The 23,388-nt window shown below is 43.1% G+C and overlaps 1 protein-coding gene across 2 annotated transcripts in view; it reads left to right on the top strand.

Annotated features, from left to right (window-relative positions):
* The window catches only part of Ints4 (integrator complex subunit 4), a 110,100-nt gene that overhangs the window by 49,736 nt on the left and 36,976 nt on the right, over positions 1-23,388 (top strand). For both annotated transcript variants that reach the window (XM_004632533.2, XM_004632534.2), the window contains exons 9-14: positions 748-819; positions 3,161-3,335; positions 9,775-9,980; positions 13,036-13,178; positions 19,371-19,486; positions 22,259-22,392. In XM_004632533.2, the coding sequence (XP_004632590.1) occupies positions 748-819; positions 3,161-3,335; positions 9,775-9,980; positions 13,036-13,178; positions 19,371-19,486; positions 22,259-22,392 (846 nt within the window). The remainder of the gene's footprint in view (positions 1-747; positions 820-3,160; positions 3,336-9,774; positions 9,981-13,035; positions 13,179-19,370; positions 19,487-22,258; positions 22,393-23,388) is intronic.

The following is a 23,388-nucleotide window of genomic DNA, read 5'->3' as shown; positions in this document are numbered from 1 at the left end:
AGAGAGAGAGAGAGAGAGAGAGAGAGAGAGAGAGAGACAGACAGACAGACAGACAGACAGAGAGAGACGACAGAGACAGACAGAGACAGACAGAGACAGACAGAGACAGACAGACAGACAGACAGAGACAGACAGACAGACAGAGAGTTCTGTCTGAAGAATCACTAGCAAAAATAGTTTACTATTCTGTAGGTTTTTTTCTACTCTATTGGTAACATCTTTTGCTGTACAGAAGCTTTTTAATTTGAAATGATTCCATTTGTTGATTTTTGGGACTATTTGCTGTGCAACTGGGGTTCTGTTCAGAAATCCCTTGTGTAGGCCTGTGACCTCAAGAGTTTTACCTGCTTGGTCTTCCAGCAGGTTAAATGTTTCTGGTCTGAGTGATGCCTTTTTATTTTTGTATTTCTTTTCCTGGTGGTTGTAATCATGTAATTAAATGATCACTAACTATAGCAGTAGTTATAGTAGCATTTGCTTCGTAGGGGGGTAATGAAGGTTGAGTTCATGTATGCATGTATTTAAGGCTCATCAAGCAGTACTCGGCTCAGAGTAAGCTCTGTTTACGTCTTGGCTGCAATGGTTGATGCTGTTGATATATGTTTTTAAATTGTGTTCCTGATGATTTGGATGCCTTAGACAGACTTCTTTTCTCTTTATGGATTTAAGTTGGTTACACAATGTGAACATTAAGATAATGTTCAAAACATTGAAGTTGTTTAATATGCTCTGGATTCTTTTTTACAGGGCTCTATGGAACAAGTCAGTTCTCATTTCTTGGAGCAGACCCTTGACAAGAAACTGATGTCAGATTTGAGGGTAACTTGAATATTTTGTTGTTTTAACTGGGTACTGTAACCAACATCGGTGTAACAGCATGCTGTTGATTTAATTTAGCAGCACATACATTTGTTATATTTATGTGCGGTTACTAGATTACACTAATTTAAAATCTTAGCTTGCACCAAATTTCAAGCCTCTTCATGGAGCGTTCCCCACCCCTCTTTTGTAAAGGCTGAATCTTGCTGTGTGGCACAGGCTGGCCTCGAACTCACTGTGTTTCTCCTGCCTCAGCCTCCTGAGTGCTGAGATTATAGATGTACACCACCATGCCCAGCTGAGTTTTATATTGCAGTTTAATCCTTTGCCCAGGTCATATTTTACAAAGAAAAGGCAAGAGCAACTTTCTATTTACTAGAAGATACAAAGGCATGGTCTTATTTTATGATATGATTTTACCTATTAGGACTCCTTTCCAACAACAGTTTCCATTAAAGAATAAGTATAAATCCTTTCTCTGAACAGTAACAAAATGCTTCTGTGAAAAGTCTATAGGCTTTAGCTTGACAGTTATCTGGCATGGTGGGCAGGACCAAGTAAGACTGAGAAATTATATGTACGTTAATTGTTAGTACTTTAATTTTTTAAATTGCGAAAGTGATAAGAAAGAGTTATAGAACTTTTCAGTAGCACAGAGGGGGAAAATAGTTTACCATATTCCTATCATTCTGATATAATGATGTTGGTCATTCTGGTAAATTTCTTTCAGTTGTTATGTATGTGTTAAACATTACATCATTATATGCAGATAATTTTATAATCTACTTTTTACAATTACCAGTATAATATGCACTTTCTTCTAATGGGACAGTTGCATGCTTAACTTTTTTTTTTTTTTTTGCGGAACCGGGGCTTGAACTCAGGCCCTTGCGCTTGCCAGGGAAGCACTTATTCCACTGAGCCATCTCCCCGGCCCCATACGTCATGTTTTTACAAAGGATTGCACAACATTTTAGTTCTTTCACTGTATTTATATTTTGATTTTTCTACCAGTATAAATCACTTAGAGTATCATCTTCATGCGTAGTAGCTCTTTTCTAACTGTGAGTTACTCCAGGAGATAAATTTCCGGAATGGCCATAGTGGCCTCCCTGCTTTGAGGCCTGTCAGATGGCTGTCCTGGAGGGCAGTGCCATGACTCCTTTTCTTGCCCCCTAAGGGTTGGTGGAAGTATAAAGATGGAGATGCTGGTGGTGGTGGGAGGACTGGGTTGTCAAGCTTCGCTGCAAGATACGTGCTTGATCATCAGGTGTGGACCTGCGTACCTTTAGGTTCAGGTGCCTGTTTCATCAGAGCTTCTGGAGTGATCAGCCATGTGTTATGGGCTGACACTGGGCAGATTGGAGGAGATAGATGTATGAAGCAGACCACCAGCTCATTCATTCAAGACGAGAACGTACTCGTCAGGTGATTGATAAAAGATGAGCGCCATGTTGTCCAGAGCCCATTTGGCTGTAGAGACTCGGGAATTCTGTGGTGGGAGAACTTGCCAGCGTGGGTGGGAGAGCTGGGCATGCTGCAGGTGCTCACTTTTTGCTTTCCCTCCCTACATTATGGTCATGGCAGCTGCAGCCACCTGCCTGATCAGCATAGCTAGCTTTTACCCCTCAGAGTTAGGCTATAGAAAAGTATCACAGGGGACCGGGGAGATGGCTCAGTGGAATAAGCGCTTGCCTGGTGAGCACAAGGGCCTGAGTTCAATCCCCGGTTCCACCAAAAAAAAAAAAAAAAAAAAAAAAAAGAAAAGAAAAGTATCACAAACTTGTGAGCCAGTTATCTCAGTTTAAATTGAATTGTTGCTGGGGGCCTGGTGGCACACACCTGTAATCCCAGCTTTCTAAAGGCTTATGGTGGATGATTGCCATGAGTTTGAGGCCAGCCTGGGCTTCATAGAGAGGTCAGGGGCAGCCTGAACTACAAAGTGAGACACTTAAGAATTGTCATTTCTCTGCCCTGAATTACAAAGTAATTTTGTTGTTATTGTTGTTTGTTTCTTTGAGGCAGGGTTTTGTTGTGCACTTCAGGCTGGCCTTGAACTCACTTTGTAGCCCAGGCTGGCATCAAAATCTCAGCAGTCCTGCCTCAGCGGGGGCGGGAGGATCATTTTTAGTTTGAGGCCAGCCTGAGCTACAAAGTGGGCTCAAGGCCAATCTGAACTGCATAGAGACTCTGTTTTTAAAAAAAAAAAAAAAAAGCCTAACTTGTAGAGAACAGCTTTTTTTTTTTTTTTTTTTTTTTTTACTGTGTTTTCATGTTGTCAAGATATACTTTAGTGTTCCCTCAAGAACCTCTTGCAGGTGGTAATTGTTGTCTTCTACAGAGGAAACGAACTGCGCATGAGCGTGCCAAGGAACTTTACAGTTCAGGGGAGTTCTCCAGTGGCAGAAAGTGGGGAGACGATGCTCCCAAGGAAGAAGTGGATACGGGGGCTGTGAACTTGATTGAGTCAGGAGCCTGTGGAGCCTTTGTTCATGGGTTGGAAGATGAGATGTATGGTGAGTATGACTGGTGGCAGCTGCCCCTTCTGCGTAGTGATTACTCTGTCAGGCATTGGGCAGGGAGCAAGGTGTTGTCTCTATTAGTCCTTGTGGTCATTCTGTGAAAGGTTACCAGTGGTGGCTGTGGACCAGTAGTGTGGTGTTGAGCGCTGAAGAGCATGGGCTTTGGGTTTAGTCAGTGTGGATTTAAATTCAGTGTTTCCATAAAATGTGGATAATTAACGTCTTTCTGAACTGTGAGAATTGATGAGGTTCTATATACATTAAGCAGGTGGCATGATCCATCTTATTTATAGTAAGCATTTAATAGTAAAAATTAATAAAACTTGTTCTTAGTCATCCAGCTAATAAAGAGACAGAAGGATGATTTATACTCAGTGTGTCTAATCATCCTTTATATGACTGATAAAGATTTTGTTTTATTTTCATTTTTGGAAGATAACTTTGTGAGAGTAGAATTTTAGGTTGATATAATTTTTTCTCCTTATTTATTGTCTGTTTATCCCTCCGTCTGTCTGTCCATCTGTCCGTCCGTCCTCCCTTCCCTTCCCTTCCTTGATTGATAATCACTCAGTTGATTTTTTTTTTTTTTTTTGCAACTGGGCCTCACTTTGTAGTACAGGCTGACCTTGAGCTCACTGTGTAGCCCAGTCTGACCTCAAACTTCATGGTGAAATTACAGGCGGGTCCTACATGCTCAAGGTCCCCCAGTCTTTTAAAGATGTTGCTTCTTAGTTTTCTTTGAGAAGTCTGTGGTCATTTTTGTTTCTCTGTGTATAATGTATCTTTCTTTTTTCTCAAGTTGATGTCAGAATCTTCTCCTTATAACTACTAGATTATGATATGCTTTGATGTATAAAGTATAATAGAAAAACGCAGTGATTATTTAAATTTGAAAAAATGCTTTATAGTATAGACATTATCATTAATCCCTTCAAAATAATTCCCCTTGCTTTAAACACATTTATTCCATCATTTTTGCTACTTTGTGAAGCAATTCTAGAAGTCCTCTTCAATGGTGGATTTAAAATGTTTACCTTTGGGCTGGTGAGATAGCTCAGTGGACTAAGCGCCTGCTTTGGTTCGATATCCAGTCCCACATAATGTGCTGCCCCCACCCCAGGGGCAAGCTGAGCCAGTGACCCAGTCTGGGCATGGTGGTGCATGCCTGTAATCCCAGTGCTTGGGAGGCTGAAAGTAGGAGGATCACTATGAGTCTGAGCTGTATAGTGAGGCCCTGTACCAAATGCATAAATGAAAATAAATTAGCTTTTATGGTCATTTTGACTTTTTGGAAGAGCCGACATCATACAGTGCCACATTCAGTGAATACGATGGAGGGGGACACAGTTCATAATTTTATAAGCCTGTTTTTCCTTTGAATGTCACTCAACAGCAGCTGACATTCCCTATACTTGTATTACACCTTGTACGCATACTTACTTTTTATTTGAACTCTCACTATATATATATATATATATTTTTTATGTTGTATCTCTTTTTTTTATATATTAATTTTACTGAGGGGGGCCAGTGAGAAGAGCCTGAGTTCAAACCCCCGGTTCTGCCAAAAAAAGAAATAAAAATATTAATTTTATTGAGAAAGAGATAGCATTGAGACAGGTTCAAAACAGGTTAGTAGGACAGTTACAATAATTAATACATTGCATATTGTTGTCTTTGTAGTAGTTATTCATAGTATAAGATGCAGACATGATATCTTGTCTAAACATTCTTAGTACTAATCTTTCTTCTCACTGAATCACTATATATTTTGATCCCCCAGAAGTGTGTGTGTGTGTGTGTGTGTGTGTGTGTGTGTGTCCGGCTCAGCCCACCCTAGGGTGGGGCTGGCATGGTATGTGGTGCCAGGGATCGGACTGCGGTTCCTGTGAGCTTGCCTAAGCAGGCGCTTTTAGACCACTGAGCCGTTGCCGCCCCCAGAAGTTTTCATTATGTTTGTTTGGTTAGGGCTTGTTGAGCCTCTTGGATCAGTATGTATCGGTCCTTTAGGGCTTGTAATTACTGCCCAGTCGGGGTCCTGGGGCAAAGCCTTTCTCACGCTCTGTGCACCTGCCCCGCTTCTGTTTCATTTCAGGTAGTATCTATTGCTTCATCTTTGAGCCGGGGACGTAGCTTAGTGCTTGCCTGGCAAGTGAAAGGTCCTAAATTCGATTTTGGGTCTCCCCCCCCCCCAATAAATACTGCTTTATCTTTGAGTTTACTTATTTTGTGGGGGGAAGGGATTGATACTGAGATTTAACAGTATTGACTAATCTACACCTCTTGTTCTTTTTGTTTTATTTTGAGACAGTCTTGCTAAGTTTTCTAGTTGAAATTTGAACATGAAATTCTCATGCCTTGCTTCCCTCATTGCTGAATTATAGGCATGCACCTTCCACCCTGGCTGAGTTCTCACTAATCTTTGCTTCTGCAATGTCTAATCTGATGTTGACTTCATCCCATGTATTTTTCATCTCAAATATAGTTTTTATACGTTAAAAATTCAAGTAGAATATGGGCATTCATGCTTCACAGGGTGGCACACCTACAATCCTGGCACTCTAGATAAAAATTTGAGGCCAGTCTGGATCCCTGTCTGCTTTCGAGACAAGACCCTATCTCAAAAAAAGTGTAACAAACAGGCTGGATATGGTGGAGTGTGCCCATAATCCCAGTTCTAAAGGCCATGACATGAGGATCCCTACTAGTTTGAGATCAGTCTCACCAACATAGTGAGACCTTGTTTCAAAAAAACAAAACACCAAAACAGACAAGAATGTGGATGTTCTTAGTGTCTTCCATTTCTCTGCTTAAAATAACTTTTAGCTTGTACTAATATCTTGTCTACTAGCCTATAATTTGTGTGATTTCTGGGTTGATTTTGAATTTTTCTCCTTAGTATGAATTACATTGTTCTGCTTTTTATTTCAGGTAGTTTTTTAATTTGATGCCAGGCATTGTGAATTTTACTTTATTTGGTATTGACTATTGTCTTAGTCCTATGTGTACTCATGCTTTGCTCTGAAAAGCATTTTGTTGAGGTCTTAATTTTAAGGTTTGTTAGGCGGGGCCGGGGGAACATTTAGTCAGTAAGCGTTTAGGCTTAGTTTTCTGCACTACTGAAGCAAAACTTTTGAATAAACTATTATAAGTCCTTAGTGAGCTGTAGGAGTTGTTTCTCCCCTTGGCTGCTGCTTTTCCAGGTCTTTCCACACAAATCAGAACTCAGCTAAAGATTTGAGAGCCCATTTGTAGCTCGCTCATCCTCTGTGCGGTTCAGTTCTCTCCTTTTCAGCTTGCCTGCCTGCCTGCCCTCCTAATTCCCACCTCTGCCTTTGCAGTCCAGGGAGCTCTACAGCCGCTGCAATCAGAGTTCAGTTCATTTGCCTCCTGTCTCTCAGGTTGTGTGGGGTGCCAAAGATCTGGAGTACAGTTGCTCTGTGTACGGTCCTGTGCTGTCTCATTTTGGTAATTTGGTCAGTAGCAGACTGTGTTGTTTTTCTATCCACACGCTGTAGCAGAGCTGAAAGTGGTGTGTCCTAGGGAGATGTTTCCTTCATGATGCGACACAGTGCTCACGTGTTTGTGGTGATGCAGATGTAAACAGACACACCGTATTGCCTATCTTACAAACGCACAATACGTATATTATATACAATACATATACCTGATTTTTTTTTTTTTTTCATTTATGTACGCGGTACAGGGTCTTACTACACAGCTCTGACTCATAGTGATCCTCCTATTTTCAGCCTCCCCAGTGTTGGAATTAGAGGTGTGGGTCACCACCCCCAGTCTCCCATTACTCCCTGGCCAGTAGTAAAAGTTGAGTAAAGCCTTTGTCATTTCCACCACACGATGCTGTCTAGCTCATGTAGATCATAAGATGACCCTGTTTTGTGATGGTTGACTCCAGCTTCCTCATTTTCAGTGAGGATAACAGACTTGGAGAAGCAATGTTAGTCATCCAAATTTTAGAGTACATTCATATAAAAGCCGGGCTAGAATGAAGGTTTTAACAATGTACATATAAAGTTATCAGAACAGGTCAGCCAGATAGCTCAGGGGACTAAAGCGCCTGCTTAGGCAGAGCGCAGTGGCCACAGTTTGATCCCCAGTGTGCTGGCCCTGCCCCTGGGTGCCCTGAGATGGCAGTTGAGACTAGGCATGGTGGCACGCATGCCTGTAATCCCAGTGCTTGTGAGGCTGAAAACAGGAGGATCACTACGAGTCAGACCTGTGTAGTGAGACCCTGTAGACCCTGTACTAAATACATTAAAAATAATAATAATAATAATAAAGTTCTCGGAACAGAATCTAAAAGGGCAAGAATGTTATTTTTGAAAGCTGTTTTTTTTTTTTTTTTTTTGTGTGTGTGTGTGTGTGTGTGTGTGTGTGTTTTTGCTAGGCATAGTGGTACATACCTGGAAGATCCTAAGTTTGAGCCCATCTTGGGCAACCTGGTGACTTAGCAAGACTCTGTCTCAAAAACATTAAAAGAAAAGAAATCACACACACATGCACAGAGTTTGCTGTTTTTGATTTTGGTCAATAGATTTAAGAATTGGAGTACACTCCCCACTCGCCTCTGAGATGTTCTGTGGATAGCCATCTCTTCATGCTTGAGGAGGATTGGTTGTAGGACCGCCAAGGGTGCCAAAGTCTGAGTGCTGAAGTTCCTTGTGTAAAATGGGATGGCATTTACCTACAGTGCTGCTCCTCCTGTATACTTTACCTCATCTCCAGGTTACTCATAATACCTAATACAGTGTAAGTGCTGTGCAAATAGGTGCAGTACTGCACATGTTATTTAGGTAGTAATGAGGGAAAAGCTACATGTCTAGTGCAAATGGGATTTTCCCCCAACATTTTCTATTAATGGTATTGAGAGCAAGTGTTGGGAGAGTCTTGTTTGTGTTGGTGTCTTTGTGCTAAGAATCAGGCGGGGACGCAGCGAAGCCAGGATCACTTCTTCTCTTCCCCATCAGTTTGATGCTTCCTTTTCCATCTGTGCCATCCAGTATTTCCCACATTCCTGACTGTCCAGTAGAAAGTACAGCTCACTTACCTGTAGGCAGGCTGTACAAGTGGAGTCAGAGTCCAGGTTGCTTGCTTCTGCTTGGAGTTGCGTTGGCTTGGGTCCCCCTGATTATCTCATATTAGACAGAATTTCCTCTGTGATTCCCTTGATGGACTTGCAAAGATGAGTCCGTGTGGCATAGTGCATCTAATTCTGGGAAGAAGAGCCCGCAGTTAATGTGCTTGGGTTTATCTCGAGTTTGCTTTATAATTATTAGCCATTTCATGTTGAAATCACATTATGAATAAAGTTTCTCTCTTCTTAATTAAAAAAATTCATAATTACCAAGGAAAATCTGGATCATTTCCCCATAAAGTAGTAACTACTTTTAACTTGTCCATGAAAATTTTCTTATACAAAGAACAAATTATATTTCTGAATTTTAATAATAACTTTGGTTCGTTGTTCTTTCTAAGGTGTATATGTTGTTGTAGAGCCATTTGGAAACCACAGCAAGCACGTTGTTGGAACAAAACCACTGCATGGGGAAGTCTTGTGAGCATTGTCTGTGTCTTACTCATGGCTCATCCCTGTCTCCTCTCACTTAGCACAGCGCTGGCCTAGTATGTCCAGGAGGCGTTTATTAGTGGAATGAATGAATGAATGAATGAATGAATGAATGGCTTCTTAGTTTGGCAGCTTCACTTCAGGTTGGCAGGGGAAATCACTCTTCACATTTGCTCTGAGATTTTTGTCATCTGAAATCATGTACCTTGACCTAGAAATAATGTTAGCCTGTAATTCACTAAGTGCTAGTCGCTGCTCCTAATTGACTCACTTCCAGGCAAACTAATTCACTTTGCTAAAATGAGAATGATGATGTTTATTTTAATCTTAGTAATAATAATATGCTTTCCTGTGGCTGGAATTATGAGATGAGATAACATAGTTTCTTTTTTTTAATGTATTTGGTATAGAGGTCTTACTATACAGCTCAGACTCAATGATCCTCCTGTTTTTAGCCTCCCCATGCTGGGATTACAGGCGTGTACCACCACCCCTGGGGTGGGTTGTGTTTCAGCGCGCCCCGAGGGCAGGGCAGGCACAGTGTGTGGGCCCGCAGATTGAACCCTGGTCTGCTGAGCTATCTGTGGGCCCTAAGATAGTTTTCAAGAGATTGAATAAGTGGAGACAGTTGTGTGACTTGATCACATGTATGTGGAGTCAGATTTAAATTTTACGCCTTGTAACACCCAAATCCATGTTCTAGGTCAGTGTGAAGTAGCGTGGATGAGATCTTCCAGGGACAATCCGTAGAGAGAAGAGTCGAGTCGAAAGCCTGAGTGAGCAAGGCTCCACCTTGGGTTTTTCCTGGTTCTTAACTCTGTGTGGCTTTGCTGGTCCCTTCTCCAGAGGTTCGCATTGCTGCTGTGGAGGCCCTCTGCATGCTGGCCCAGTCTTCACCCGCATTTGCTGAGAAGTGCCTTGATTTCCTGGTTGACATGTTCAATGACGAAATTGAGGAAGTGCGCCTTCAGTCCATACATACCATGAGAAAAATCTCCAACAATATTACCCTACGAGAAGATCAGCTGGACACTGTCCTGGCTGTGTTAGAGGTGAGTGTGTCCAGTTCGGTAGTAACTCCTTTCACGTCTTCTTTTTCCTTTTTCTTTTTTTGCAGTAGGAGGGATCAAACTCAGATTGAAGTGTCTGCTTGCCAGGTGGACGCTTAAGCCCCTGAGCTACCTCCCTGGCCTGCCCCACTTCTTTCGAGCTAGGCATTGTGCGAGGCAGCCGAGCTCTGCCTTCCCAGTGCATCCTTCACCCAAGGTGGAGGAGATGGACATTATTACATTGGAACAAGCTTGGTATTGCTATGCTCAGGAAAGGACAGGCTGCTGTGGGAATACAAGATTATTGTTTTTATCTGCTGGCCTGATGCTTAGGAGACAGAAGGAGAAAGGTGCTGTAGTGAATGCTTGGGGGACAGTAGAGCGTGATGTAGTGAGACATTGCTTTAGGGAGTGTTACTCCTAGAAGGGAACGAAAGATGGGCAGCAGCAATGTCTAGATATCAGGGGTGTGGGACAATATGGTGTGTTCCTGGAATGAAAGAGTTCATCGGATCCACAGCATGCAGTTAAAGAGGTGGGGGATGGGCAGGAAATACCTGTGCACCAGGCAGGGCCGGATCGCAGAGAGCTCTTGGCAGCCTTTCATTTGATTTATTTCTTGTAGTGAATCAAAGGTTAGGGGGCTGGGGAGATGGCTCAGTGGAATAAGTGCTTGCCTGGCAAGCACAGGGGCCTGAGTTCAATCCCCTGTTCTGAAAAAAATAAATAAATAAACAAAGGTTGATGCTGCAGAAAGGAGTTTTGGGAATCAGTTTGTTCAACCCTATAGTTTTGTAGAGAAAAAGGGTAATTTGTCAGAGGTCACATCTCCAGTGTATCGCTCTTGCAAATTATGAGCACAGATTAGATTCACTTCTGAGATTGCCCAGCTGTATGTGGTTCTTGGATTGTTTTTTAGAATAAAGTATCTGGATTGTGAGTACTGAAATTAGTTTCTTTTTCTTTTTTATTTATGAGAGAGAGAGAGAGAGAGAGAGAGAGAGAGAGAGAGAGAGAGAGAGTGAATGTGGTGTGTGTGTGTGGCCAGCTCAACCCACCAGGGGGCGGGGCTGGCTGGCATGTGGTGCTGGGGGATTGAACCGCGGTCCCTGATGCTTTGCCAAGCTTGTTCTAAGTAGGTGCCTTAGACCACTGAGCCATCTCTCCAGCCCTGAAATTAGTTTCTAACTATTACTAAATGGAATTTGGCTTTAATATCCCTTCATATGAAAAGGAGAACAATTTGATATTTAGTTATTAGTGTGCTTGTTTCAAATTCTTGCCCTATGCTTCAGAAGGCAGATTGGGTGCTGTTTTGGTGCTAGGAATCAGATCTCAGGACTCTGTGCCTCACAGGTGAGCGCTGAACGCTGAGCTGCATTCCTGGCCCCAGTACTTTACTGCTGCGAGCCGTAGCCAGCTGACCCTTCTAGCTAGGATTTACCTTTTCTTTTGCTATGCTGAGATACTGTCCTGCTGAGAGGAGTGGAGAGATCCATCCACTTACTTATTTAACAAGCACTGTCTGTATACTGGGAATGTGGTGGTGTCAAAACCAGACATGGTCCCTGCTCTCACATTCTTCAACAAAATGACTTCAGATAAATGTAAGTGTTAGGCAGAAGATAAATGGGATAATAAGAGTGGGGAACACAATGTTAAGTGCTTAGTAAAGCCTTTCTGAGATGCTGTTTGATACTGAATTTCACATGACTGTGTGAAGACTGGGGAAGGAGTTATAGGTCAGAAGGCAGCTGGAGGAAGGGCTGCAAGCACAGTGAGCACCCTTGCATTAGCAGAGCAGAGAGTAAGCCAGCATGGGTGGACATAACGAGAAGGTAGAAATGTGGTGTGAAGCCGGGTCAGATGTGTAGATTCCATCTACGTGTTCTAGGGAGCCGTTGGAGGATTTGTGAAGAGAGACGGCATGTTGATTCTCCTGGCCTCCCCTCCCTGCCTCTCTTTTTCTCTTCTCTGCTTTTTCTTTTCCTTTTGTTGCTTGTTTTTTGATACAAGATCTTGCCATGTAGCCCAGATGGACTCAAACCCAGTGTTGCCTTGCTTGAAGCTTTGTTCTTTTTCTTGAAGTCCTCTTAGAGTTCATAGCAGTGGACTCTTTCTCCTTCATTTAATGTGTTTTTATTGAGAACCAGGCCCATGTGTCTTTATGTGTGACATTTTAATGTTTTTTGTATTTTGTGTGTTTACCCTGTCTCCTTGGAGAGGGCATTAGCCTGTGAGTAGAGGCCTAGGAGGTTCTCCTCACCACCTCCTTTCAAGCTATAACGGGATTTTCTCTCTCTCTCTCTCTCTCTCTCTCTCTCTCTCTCTCTCTCTCTCTCTCTCTGTGTGTGTGTGTGTCCTTGGGTGAGCAAGGGACCAATCAAAGAAGGCTCTAAAGTTGAGTTCAAGGAAGAAGGATTCAGGCACTGACTTCAGGAATACTTGGGAGCATGAGGGGACAAACGCCCCAGCGGGTATAGCTCTTCAACAGCACAGTTGAAGGAGCACAAGAGGATGTGGGGTGGGAAGAAAGGGCTAGCCGCAGCGTGGGGGCGGCAGGCAGAAGGGGCAGTGGGACCAGTCGGGAGAGCCATGGTTGTGGTCTCGTTCCATGAATTCACTTTGAATTTGCTTTGGCCATGATGCTTCCATGCTGTTTGCAGATGTGCTTCCATTTCACAGCCTTTCAGCTTGCTGTTCACTTGGATGAGCATATGCAAAATACTCCACCTCACCTACCACGCTTGCCTGTCAGCCGGTACTTTTGCACAAAGCTGGTACTTCTGAGCACAGGACATCGTGATTGAGTTCTAGACAGGAAAGAAGCAGTGAGATGAAAGAGCAAAAGAGGCCAAGGCTGCTTATTTATACTCAGCCCTTTTATTAATGAAATGAAAACTTTTGGAGGAAGTTAAGCCCTCAAACTTCCCAAGACCTTGTCATGTGGGCATGCTAAAAAGGAAGGGGGCTGAGAGAAGGAAGTGATGGGTGGAGCTTGGGTTCACTAACCAGCTATGCTGATTACTATTATAACCCCCCCCTTTTTTTTTTAAAGGATTCATCCAGAGATATTAGAGAAGCTCTTCATGAACTCTTATGCTGTACTAATGTTTCCACCAAAGAAGGCATTCATCTGGCATTAGTGGAACTGCTGAAAAATCTTACCAAGTACCCTACTGATAGGGACTCCATATGGAAGTAAGAACTGTCCTCCCCCTACCCACTGAGCCTTTGGTGTGTGCTAAATGTGCAGTGTTGACTTTATTTGGTGGTTGATAGAAGATAAGGCCCTCAGTTTTCCCTTTAATTTAGAAATCTCACTCAGTGTAACCAAGCACTCAGGAGTTTAATTCCTGAAATAAAAGTCTTTCTAGATACTGACTTACATGTGGGGCGACCCAGCAGGTGTCCTGCTCCCGCTGTGTACTGAGCGCCAAGTCCTGTGGTGGGCTTCAGGGTAGAGCGAGTCCAGTGGAGTTCCTTCTACTTCTGCGTTTTGTTACTCGCACCTTTGCTGTTTTCCCTTTGTGTAGTTCAGTCATCGTTGAGACTAGAGGCCGGGCCGGCGTTTGATCTGCAAGGGGACGTGCCTTTTCTCCTCATACCTTTATTTTTGTTGATTGCAATCAAGGTGTTCACACTGTTCCTGAACTTCTATTTGAAGAGTTAGTTGCAAACATGTGATATAAAGTGTATTATGATAATCTGTATATTTAAATGAGCATCTAACAGGATCATTCCAGCTGTGTATAGTTTATTGCTTAAAAACAAAATGTAGTTACTGAAAGTAGAAAAATTGTGAGTTAAATCAAGTACTTGGAAGATTCTTTCTGTGATACAGGGTCCAAGCCCAGGGCCCAGTTTATTCTAGGTAAATTATTTATCACTAAACCACATTTCCAACCCCAGGAAGATGTATTAAAAATTAAAAATACCAGCAGACTCTTCTACTTAGGAGCTTATTTTTTTATGGTGTTGGAGGTTGAGCTCAGGGTCTCTGTACTAGACTATATCCCAGATTCCTCCTTCAAAGGTTCATTTTTCTTTGTCCATGTTCACAGTATGTAGTGATAACACTCAGCGTGGGAAGCTGGTGCGCGTGCATAGCGTGTCTCAGTCTTTTGATGCCCCTCCAGCCTCCATCTCCTGGTCCTCTTTCCAGCTGTATGAGATAGGGTCTCCCTGGGTTGCCAGCTCAAACTCTTTGCCACCTGTCTATCCATCCTCACTTCTCCCTCTGTCCCTCCTTCCTCCCTCCATCCTTCCTCCCTCCCTCCTTCCTTTGTCAGGTGGGGCCTCACTGTGGAGCCCAGGCTGGCCTCATACTTGGGCGACCCTCCTTCCTCACGCTGTGAGGGCTGGGATTACAGGTGTGGGCCACCACGCCCTGCATAGGTGCTCTTAATGTGTGCTTTTCTACTTGCCGTTTCTTCATGTTGTGCCGTCCAGTATAGTTCCGTTCAGGTTACATTCATTGATTGTTCTCAAGGAGCACTCAGTCCTTGTGCCATGGGAGATGCAGTGGGGCACACGTCTATCAGCGACCGGTGTTCTGCTGGGTGGGAGGTGCTACAGAACACTTTGTGGTGCATTAAAATATGAGTTGCAGTTAGCTGGGCTTGTGGGTGTAGCCCTACAGTCTCAGCTCCGGGAGAGCTGGTGCAGGAGGCTTGTGATCTCACCCGAGTCTTGGCTACATATTTGTTTCAGAAATTGACAAAAGAAAAACATATGGTTACTTGGTCCACCTAATAGGTAAACTTGTTTTTATTCGGTGAGTGTAGGTTTCTGTAAATTGGGCTCCAAATGACTTTGAAGTTAGCTATTTTATTTTTCTTCCAATCAGATTTTATTGGTACATTTTAGATATACATAATGCTTTATATCTAAATGTCTAAATTTGTACCTATACATGATATAACTTGTTTCCCCCATTCTCCTGCCCTCCTTTTCAACCCCTCTTCTCTCCATTTACAAACACTTTGCTTCTACATATTCCTCCTTTTCTCATTGTTTTTTTTTTTTTTAAACTTTTCCTTTCTTTCCCCCCTCCTGTCTCTTTTGTTCTCCTCCCCATTTGTGCTTTTATTTTTATTTATTTTTTTGTGGTACGGGGGGTTGAACTCAGCATCTTGTGCTTGCCAGGCAAGCACTTATTCTACTGAGCTATCTCCCTGGCCCATTATTGCTTATTTTTAAAATATTTTCCCAAGAGTGGTGCCTCACTGGGCCTAGTGGTGCACACCTATAATGCCAGAACTTGGGAAGCTGAGACAGGAAGGTTGTCGTGAGTTCAAGGCCACCATGGGCTGTGTAGTGAGTTTAAGGTTAGCCTGAAATATAAAGCAAGACCCTGCCTCAAGAAAAATTAAGGGGGAGGGGAAGAAAAGGAAAGAAAGAAAGACTACAGGAAAAGGGATAATGTAAGATGTTGCCGAAGACATATATAAATGAAAGTTTTAAAGGAGTTAATTTGTTGTTTCTCTCTCTGGTTCATTCAACAAATGCTTACTGAGCGCTTATAGCCTGATTACTGCGTGAGGTATTTGAAGATTTAAGAACAGAGTACTCAGACCTAGCCTTCAAACAGCAGGACGAGAAAGAAGTAAGACATACATAGATAAGAAAGTGAATGAAGTAGTAAATTAACTGTATCACAAGCCAGGGTTAAACGCTAGCTTTAAAGAGACCCTGCTGTGTAGGTGTCTCAGTTAGTCTTCTCTCGTTGCTGGGACAAATACAGGAAAGAAAGGCTTATTTAGCTCACAGTTACTGGAGGCTTCAGTCCATACTCGGCTGGCTCCAAGGCAGAGCGGCACAGGGTAGAGAGCATTCAGTTCATGGCGGCAGAACAACAATGGCAACGGAGAGAGTCTGTCTCTCTTATATTGCATTTAGGCTCTCTGCCCCAGGCTGGGGGAAGTACATACACACATAATCCCAGCCTTGGATCACCCATAATCCCAGTGGATCATGAGTTAATCTCAAACTCTAGAAGTCCCACCCCATGACTGCATGAGGCTTGACACAAACCATAACAGTAGGGGTCAGCTAGACACAGACCATATCAGTAGGCATCTCTTGACAGCCCAATACCAGCCCTGATGTTTCCTACCTGAGTTTTGAGTAGGAATGAGAGAGCAAATACATAGCATGGACTCTGAGTATGGTGGCCAGACTCCCACTAGGCTCCGTGAGGGAAAGGTCTGTGGGCGACCAGGAAGTTGATTTCTCTCCACACAGAAGGAAAACCACCAGGCTGGGAAGGAGTGCTTTCCTACCATGATCAAAGGACTTGCTGTCCACACCCATGTATTCCTGCATGTGTTAGGGTACAACATTTGCGCCGTATCTTCTGATCCACCTGCTCTCCAGTCCCTGGTGAAGTTATGCTATGTGAAATTTTATCTGATCATAATGATCTCTTCTGCCTTTGCCAGGTTTTGCATTTGATAGTTTATTATGTTGTAGCTCCGGTTTGCCTCAGTTGGATTATAAACTCCTTGAGGACAAGGGTTCAGATTACATTTCTTTTCAATTCACTGGTACTTGTAAACCAGAATTAGGAAATCAGTGTAATAGAAACATGTTTACTTTGCTTGTGTAGGGGTGTGTGTGTGTGTGTGTGTGTGTGTATGTATGTGTGTGTGATGCTGAGATTGAACTCACCAGTGCTGTACTGTGAAGCTGCAGTCTGTCTTTGTTACTTTTTTCTGATTGCTGAGAGAAAATACCAAACACTCAAAACTAAATGAGGAAATTTTCATTTCATTTTATTTTATGGTATTAGTGTATTTGGTACAGGGCCTGACTACACAGCTCGGACTTGTAGTGGCCTTCCTGTTTTCAGCCTTTCTGTGCTGGGATTATAGAGGAAATGTTTATTACAGCTCAAGGCTTGTGGAGGTTTCAGTTTATAGTTGCCTGGTTTCAAGGAAGGGCAGCTGGGCACAGGAGTGTCACACAGGAAAGTAGTTCATGGTGGGCAGGAGGCAGCAGCGCAGCAACACGTTGAAGCAGCAGCAGCAGGTGAAGAGCTGCACCAACCAGTCAGTGGGCTAATTTAGTAACCACCTTAATCCCTGTTTTAGAAATGCAGTCCTAGTATCAACACACTAGATTCAGCCACCTCTGAAAAGCCCACAGATGACTGCCTGAGGCTTTAGGGGAGACATCTAGACACAGGACATAACATCTTCGTTTTAGCATCCTTTTTTAATTTTTACTTTTTATATCTCCCCATTTCCCTACCCTCCCTTCAGTGCCTCTTTTCCTCCCTAAAATATCCCTGTTTTTTTTTTTTTAATAAATTTAAAAGAATATTTTTTTATGGTAATAGAAATTGAACTCAGGACCTTGCACTTGCCAGGGAGGCACTTAAAAAAAATTTAATTTCTATTATGTTGTGTTGGTATTGGGAATCAAACTGAAAGTTAAATTTTTAAAATTTTTATTTATATTTTACTGCTTTTGCTTCACATCTTTAAAGTGTTCACATTTTTTATTAGTACATATTGTACAGATTAAGTAATGAGTTTCATTTTGGCAGATTTGTATCTTTATATAACACACTTTGATCATTCTTACTGCCATCACCCTATTGCCTAACTGTCTCAGTTTTGCATTTGGGGGCATGTCAATGCACGTAGTATGTTTTGATCATGTTAGTTTGCCCTTTCAATTTTATTTTGAGACAAGGTCTCAGTGAGTTGCTTGGACATTGCCTGCGCTGCCCTCAAACTTTCCATACTCTTGCTTCAGTCTGCAGAGTAGCTAAGATTTTTTTTTTTTTTAAATGCATTTAGGACAGGATCTATAGAGTCTACAGGGTCTCACTGTGTAGATCTTCCTGTTTACAGTCTCCCAAATGCTGGAATTACAGGTGCTTGCTATGCCCAGTCTGAATCACAATCTCAGTGCACCCTGGGGGTGGGGTCAGCACAGCAGGCCCGGGGATTGAACTCCTGGCCCCTGTGTCTGCCTAAACAGGTGCTTTAATCCACTGAGCTATCTGACCAGCCCAAGAGAGCAGCTAAGATTGCAGGTGTGTGGACTGCACCCTTCCTTGGGTAGTTCTTTGTAGTTTCCAAAGGGCCTTCCCACAATAACAGCTAACATTTATTGAGTTCTTGCTGCTGTGTATGAGAGACTCCTTCTTATCTCATTTAATCTTTGTATCAATTTTATCATGTAATTCTTTTAATTCCATTTTACAACAATGGAACAGCTTGTCCAAGGCCATACTGTTTGAAACCTGGTCTGATTTCAGGAACATACCCAAAATATCATTTAGAATACTTTTGATTACCAGTTACAGAAAAAATCTGGTTTAAAGTATCTTGCACAATAAAAAATTTTTTACATGACAAAATGTGGGAAGGTGAGTATTGGTCATTCAAATCTTTGAAAGGCTTAGAGTCCTGGTTGATTTCTCTGCAGCTTTCTTGGATTGCAAGATGACCGTGTCATAGAAAATATCAGAAGGGCCATTCCCTTCTTGCATGTGTCTTTTCATTTGGTTAGAAAACCATTTCTGAAAAGCTGCCCTGCAAATTTTGCCTCTTGCTTCGTGAGAACTGGGTTACTTGCCGATCAGCAAGCCGGTCACTAGAAAATGGGAAGGCGTGGCTGTGATTCATTTAGGGCAGTGATGGGGAGTCTTGTAGAAACCAAGTGCCCACACAGCAACTCAGAACCACTTATTTATGACAAAGTACCAGCGTTGCAGTTAAATCTGAATACTGAAGTTTTAGTTGAGAAAAAATAACTCATGCATTAACATCTTTTGTCTTAAAAGAAAACCACAATAACAGAGCTTTCAAAGATATAAACAACTTTTTATTGAAAGGTAGAAATTTGCATTTGGCTTGCCTTTGGGATCCTGGGCTGGTTGAATTGCGTGCCACCCAGAGGGCTCTGAGTGCCCACGGAGGCACGCGTGGCATAGGCTCACCACCACAGGTTTAGACTAATAGTGAGACTTTGCTGCCTGCCTAATACTTGATAAAAATCAGAGTTCTCCAAATGGCTGTTGTTTAAATGGTTAAATAAATAGTAGTTTGCTGTAGTAGCTCTTTCAGTTTCATAAAACCATTTTGTTTTGCTTGATTGAGACAGGGTCTTACTCTGTAATTCAGGCTGGCCTTAAACTCACTGTGTAATCTAGGCTGGCCTCCAACTTGAAGTGGTCCTCCTGCTTCAGCCTCCTGAAAGTTGGAACTATTTTTATATAAATTAACTGAGTTTCCAGAATAATGGGATGACTTATCTGAAGTCATACAGTTATCAAAAGTAGATAGTTGAGAATCAGGTTTTCTGATTCTAATTCCTGCTACTTTTTAAAGGCACTTAACCAATTTACTGAAATGCGTTCCCATTTGTTTGTTTCAGATGTTTGAAGTTTCTGGGAAGTCGGCATCCGACCCTGGTGCTTCCCTTGGTGCCTGAGCTCCTGAGCACCCACCCATTTTTTGACACAGCGGAACCAGACATGGATGATCCAGCCTGTATCCTCTGTGCTTAGGATGAATCTTCCTAAGACTGGTGAAGGAACCCTGATATCTCTTATTCCAGTGTGGCTGTGATGGTCTTGTTATGGGGTTGAGAGTCTTGTCCAGGTTCCTGGTGTTCTAAGCAAAGAATTGAGAAGAACACCCAGGAGTAGCAGCGGGATCATGATGGATTTGAAAGAAAAATGACAAGATATGCGGCACAAAGCGGGACTGGCCCCGGAGAAGAGCTCATGGCCCCCAGGGAGTTTGGTTTGGAGAGTTTTAAACCTCAGGGTTTAGGGTGGGATTGTGGGTTTGGTCTGAGGTGTGACTATGGTCTGTGAGTGGCTTGACTTGGCCCTTCTGTTAGTGGAGTTTTTGATTCGTCATGGCCCTGGATGAGCTGTCATAGTGCTCAGTGACCATGGTGGGGTGTAGGAGCTGGGCTTGTGTTAGTCTAATCTACAAAGTTAATGATGTGGTAATTAGCGTTGGGGTCAGCCAAGGGTTACAGAAGACCACTGGGTGCATGCCTGGGAACTTACTCTTTTTGTGGGGAGGGGTGTACTGGGATCAAACTTAGGACCATGTGCTTACCAGACAGGTCCTTATGCACTGAGCTATCTCCCTGGCCCCTGAGAACTTATTCTGCATCAGCATCAGCTAATACTTGATTACTTTTTTTCCTTGTGTTTACATCAGAGTATCTTGGTTCTGGGCTAGTGTTTGACTCAGACCTAATCCCAGAAAGTAGGCTACAAGACAGGCTCTTTTTGCCAGTTTATGCCTCACATCTAGCTCCAAAAGGGGGATGTAAGACTGGTGGACATCCCTTCATTTGCAGCCTTTTAAAAACATACTCCTGCCTTAGTCCAAGGTTTAATTTTTTTCATTTCATGTAGGTAAAAGAGTGTTTGAGGGAGCGTAATGGTTATTGTTCTCAGCTTTCATTGCTCCTCTTTGCCGCGCAGTACTAACAATTCCTTTTGCCATTTATTTAAAGCCTGTCATATCCCACATGCTCCTTTGAGGTGTGTGTTCATGTGTGGGCCCTGAGGATTGAACGCAGGGCCCTGAAAATGCTCGGCAACCACTTTATCATAGATGTGTAACCCTAGCCCTTACTTGTTTGCTTGAAGCATTGGAGATTAAATGTAATGACTTCATATTGAGCTTTTCTAGTTTATTTTTTTGAGTCAGGATGTCTTAGTTAACTTTTCTCCCATTCCTGAGACAAAGTTAAGGAGGAGAGGTTGATTTGGCTCGCAGTCTGTAGAGGGTTCATTCTGCAGTTGGCTGGCTCCAGCTAGGGTGGTATGGCAGACGAGGGTCACGGGAGAAACAGTCCATGTCAGGCAGGAGACAGTAAAGCAAGCAAGCCTCTTTTTGTTGCAGGCCACGAGGGTCAGGACAGTGCCAGACCGGTCAGCGGACTGATTGGGTGACTACGCGGCACCCTTACTCCTGGTGTTGCACAGTCGTGCACTCTAGACTCAGCACCTCTGCAAAGCCCAGCATAAGGCTTTGAGGGCCGTCTGGACACAGCTGTATCGCAAGATCTTACTGAGTTGCCCGGGCTGGGCTTGATATGTACTCCTGTGTCTTAGTCTCTGTATGTGTCTCTGTACCTGGTTTATTTTTATTTTTGAGGTAAGATCTTGTTAAAATGTCCTGGCTGAGGGGCCGGGGAGATAGCTCAGTAGAATAAGGGTTTGCCTGGCAAGCGCAAGGGCCTGAGTTCAATCCCCGGTTCCACCAAAAAAAAAAAAGAAGGGCTGGGGATGTAGTGCAGTGCAAAGGCCCTGGCTCAATCCCTAGTACGATTAAAATGTCCTGGCTGGACTTGAGTGTGCAGTCTTCCTGCCCCAGCCTGGGATTGTAGGCTTTCTTTTCTCAGTTTCTAGGATTGTGGACATATGCTATCACACCCAGCTCATTAAATGTTTTGTAAATTGTATTACTGATCTCCCAAACAGACTTGGAGGATTTTTTTTTCCCCCCTTTGGTATTGGTAATCGTTCTCAGGGCTTTCACAGTGAACTACATCCCTAGCCCTTTTTAAAGTTTGAGACAGAATCTTGCTGAGCTGCTAAATTGCTCAAGCTGGTTCAAACTTGAAGTTTGCCTGCCTCAATGTCTCAGAGTGCTGGGATTATAGGCCTGTGCCACCATGCCCAGACTGTGTCACCATGCCCAGAGGCATTAGTCAACATTTATGCCTGGAACCACATTATTATCCAGGATTCTAAATACTTCAGTAGGCAGTATACTGAAAATTTATATTCTCGGTAGTATCTGGCACTAATTTTAAAAACCTTTGATAAGGGGCTGGGGAGATGGCTCAGTGGAATAAGTGCTTCCCTGGCAAGGGCAAGGGCCTGAGTTCAATTCCTGGTTCTTGGAAAAAAAAAAAAAAAAAAAAAACTTTGAGAAACTGGGTGTGGTGGTACATGAGTATAATCCCAGCACTCTGGTTGACTGAGGTAGTAGGGTCTCAAATGCAAGCCTGGCCTGGGCAAATTAGTGAGATTCTATACCAAAATTTGAAAGAAAAAAGGTGCTGGGCTGTAGCTCTGTGCAAAAGTCCTGGGTTCTGTCCCATACTATGAAACAAACCTGTGGTAATGGAGGCTTTTGAGTGGGATGGTGGAATGTATTTCCTTGTCCTAATTTACATTTCTGTGATTACTAGAAAATCTGAGTTCCGTGATGAGAATTTGGGGGTGGAAAGTGGGGTGGTCATGCTCAGTGTTGTATGCCTCCATGTTCCCTTAACCCATTTACCAGACATTGCAGTTTTGGTTCTTATTTTCAATGCTGCTAAGACCTGTCCCACAATGCCGGCCTTGTTCTCAGACCACACCTTCAGGCACTATGCCTACCTCCGAGACAGCCTTTCTCATCTTGTTCCTGCCTTGAGGGTATGTGGGAAACATCCTCTTTCCTTGCCTTTGGGGCTTCGGATTTTCAGTGTTCTGTGGTTAGTAAGTAGCAGAGAAAAGACTGCAGTCTCTGAAAACTGACTTTTTCATTATTTGTCTCTTCAATTCTCACTCTACCACTCAGCTGTTCTTTTTGTCTCATATCACTTTTTAGGGGGAGGAGGTACCACTGGGGATTAAACTCAGGGCCTGATGCCTGCTAGAAAAGCATTGTACCATAGACCCCATTCCTGTTAATTTATTTTGGGACAGGTATGCATTAAGTAGCCCAGGCTGGCCTTGAACTTTCAACCCTCTGGCCTCATCCTCCCAAGTAGCTGAGAGTACCACACCTGACTGAAGATAAGATTGCGTTTCTTTTTTCTGATTTTTTTCGTGGTGCTGGGGCTGCAAGCCGGCCTGTGTGCGTGCCTGGCGAGCACTGTGCCACTGAGTGCCATCTTCTCTTAGCCCTCACTTGCTCTCTGCAACCCATGCCTGTGGTCCTGGGCACTGAACGCTGACATGTTTTGCCACTGAGTTACATCCCAGCTCTTTTCTGTTTTATTTTGAGACAGGCTTGCCTAAGCAGGACTCAAACTTGGGATCCTCTTGCCTTGGTCTCCGTTGGTGCTGGGATTACAGGTGTGTGCCACTGGCCCAGCCCTCCTTTACATTTTAAGAAAGCTCAGTTTTTACTGTGTTTGCTTTTTTCAGTTTTTCTCCCCTCCTTTCTTTCTCTGTCTTATGGCTAATAACAGATTAATTTGTTAATTATATAATATTATATAATACTTGTTAATATTAAAATAGTACCCCATTCCTTTTCTTCTTGGCAGCTGGGGTGCTGCTGAGCTCCATGTTTGCATTATCATACCCTCTTCTTTTTTGCTCCACTACACCTTGCCTCCCTACTGTAGTGGAGGAGGGGAGAAAGGTTATTTGCAGACCCCCCTAGCCTATTTTCTCTCTCTCTCTCTCTCTCTCTCTCTCTCT

The sequence above is a fragment of the Octodon degus genome, unplaced genomic scaffold (assembly GCF_000260255.1).
Source record: "Octodon degus isolate 3935 unplaced genomic scaffold, OctDeg1.0 scaffold00049, whole genome shotgun sequence".
Classification (NCBI taxonomy): Eukaryota; Metazoa; Chordata; class Mammalia; order Rodentia; family Octodontidae; genus Octodon; species Octodon degus.
Note: the sequence above shows the minus strand (reverse complement) of the source record. Positions and strands in the feature narration are given on the sequence as shown.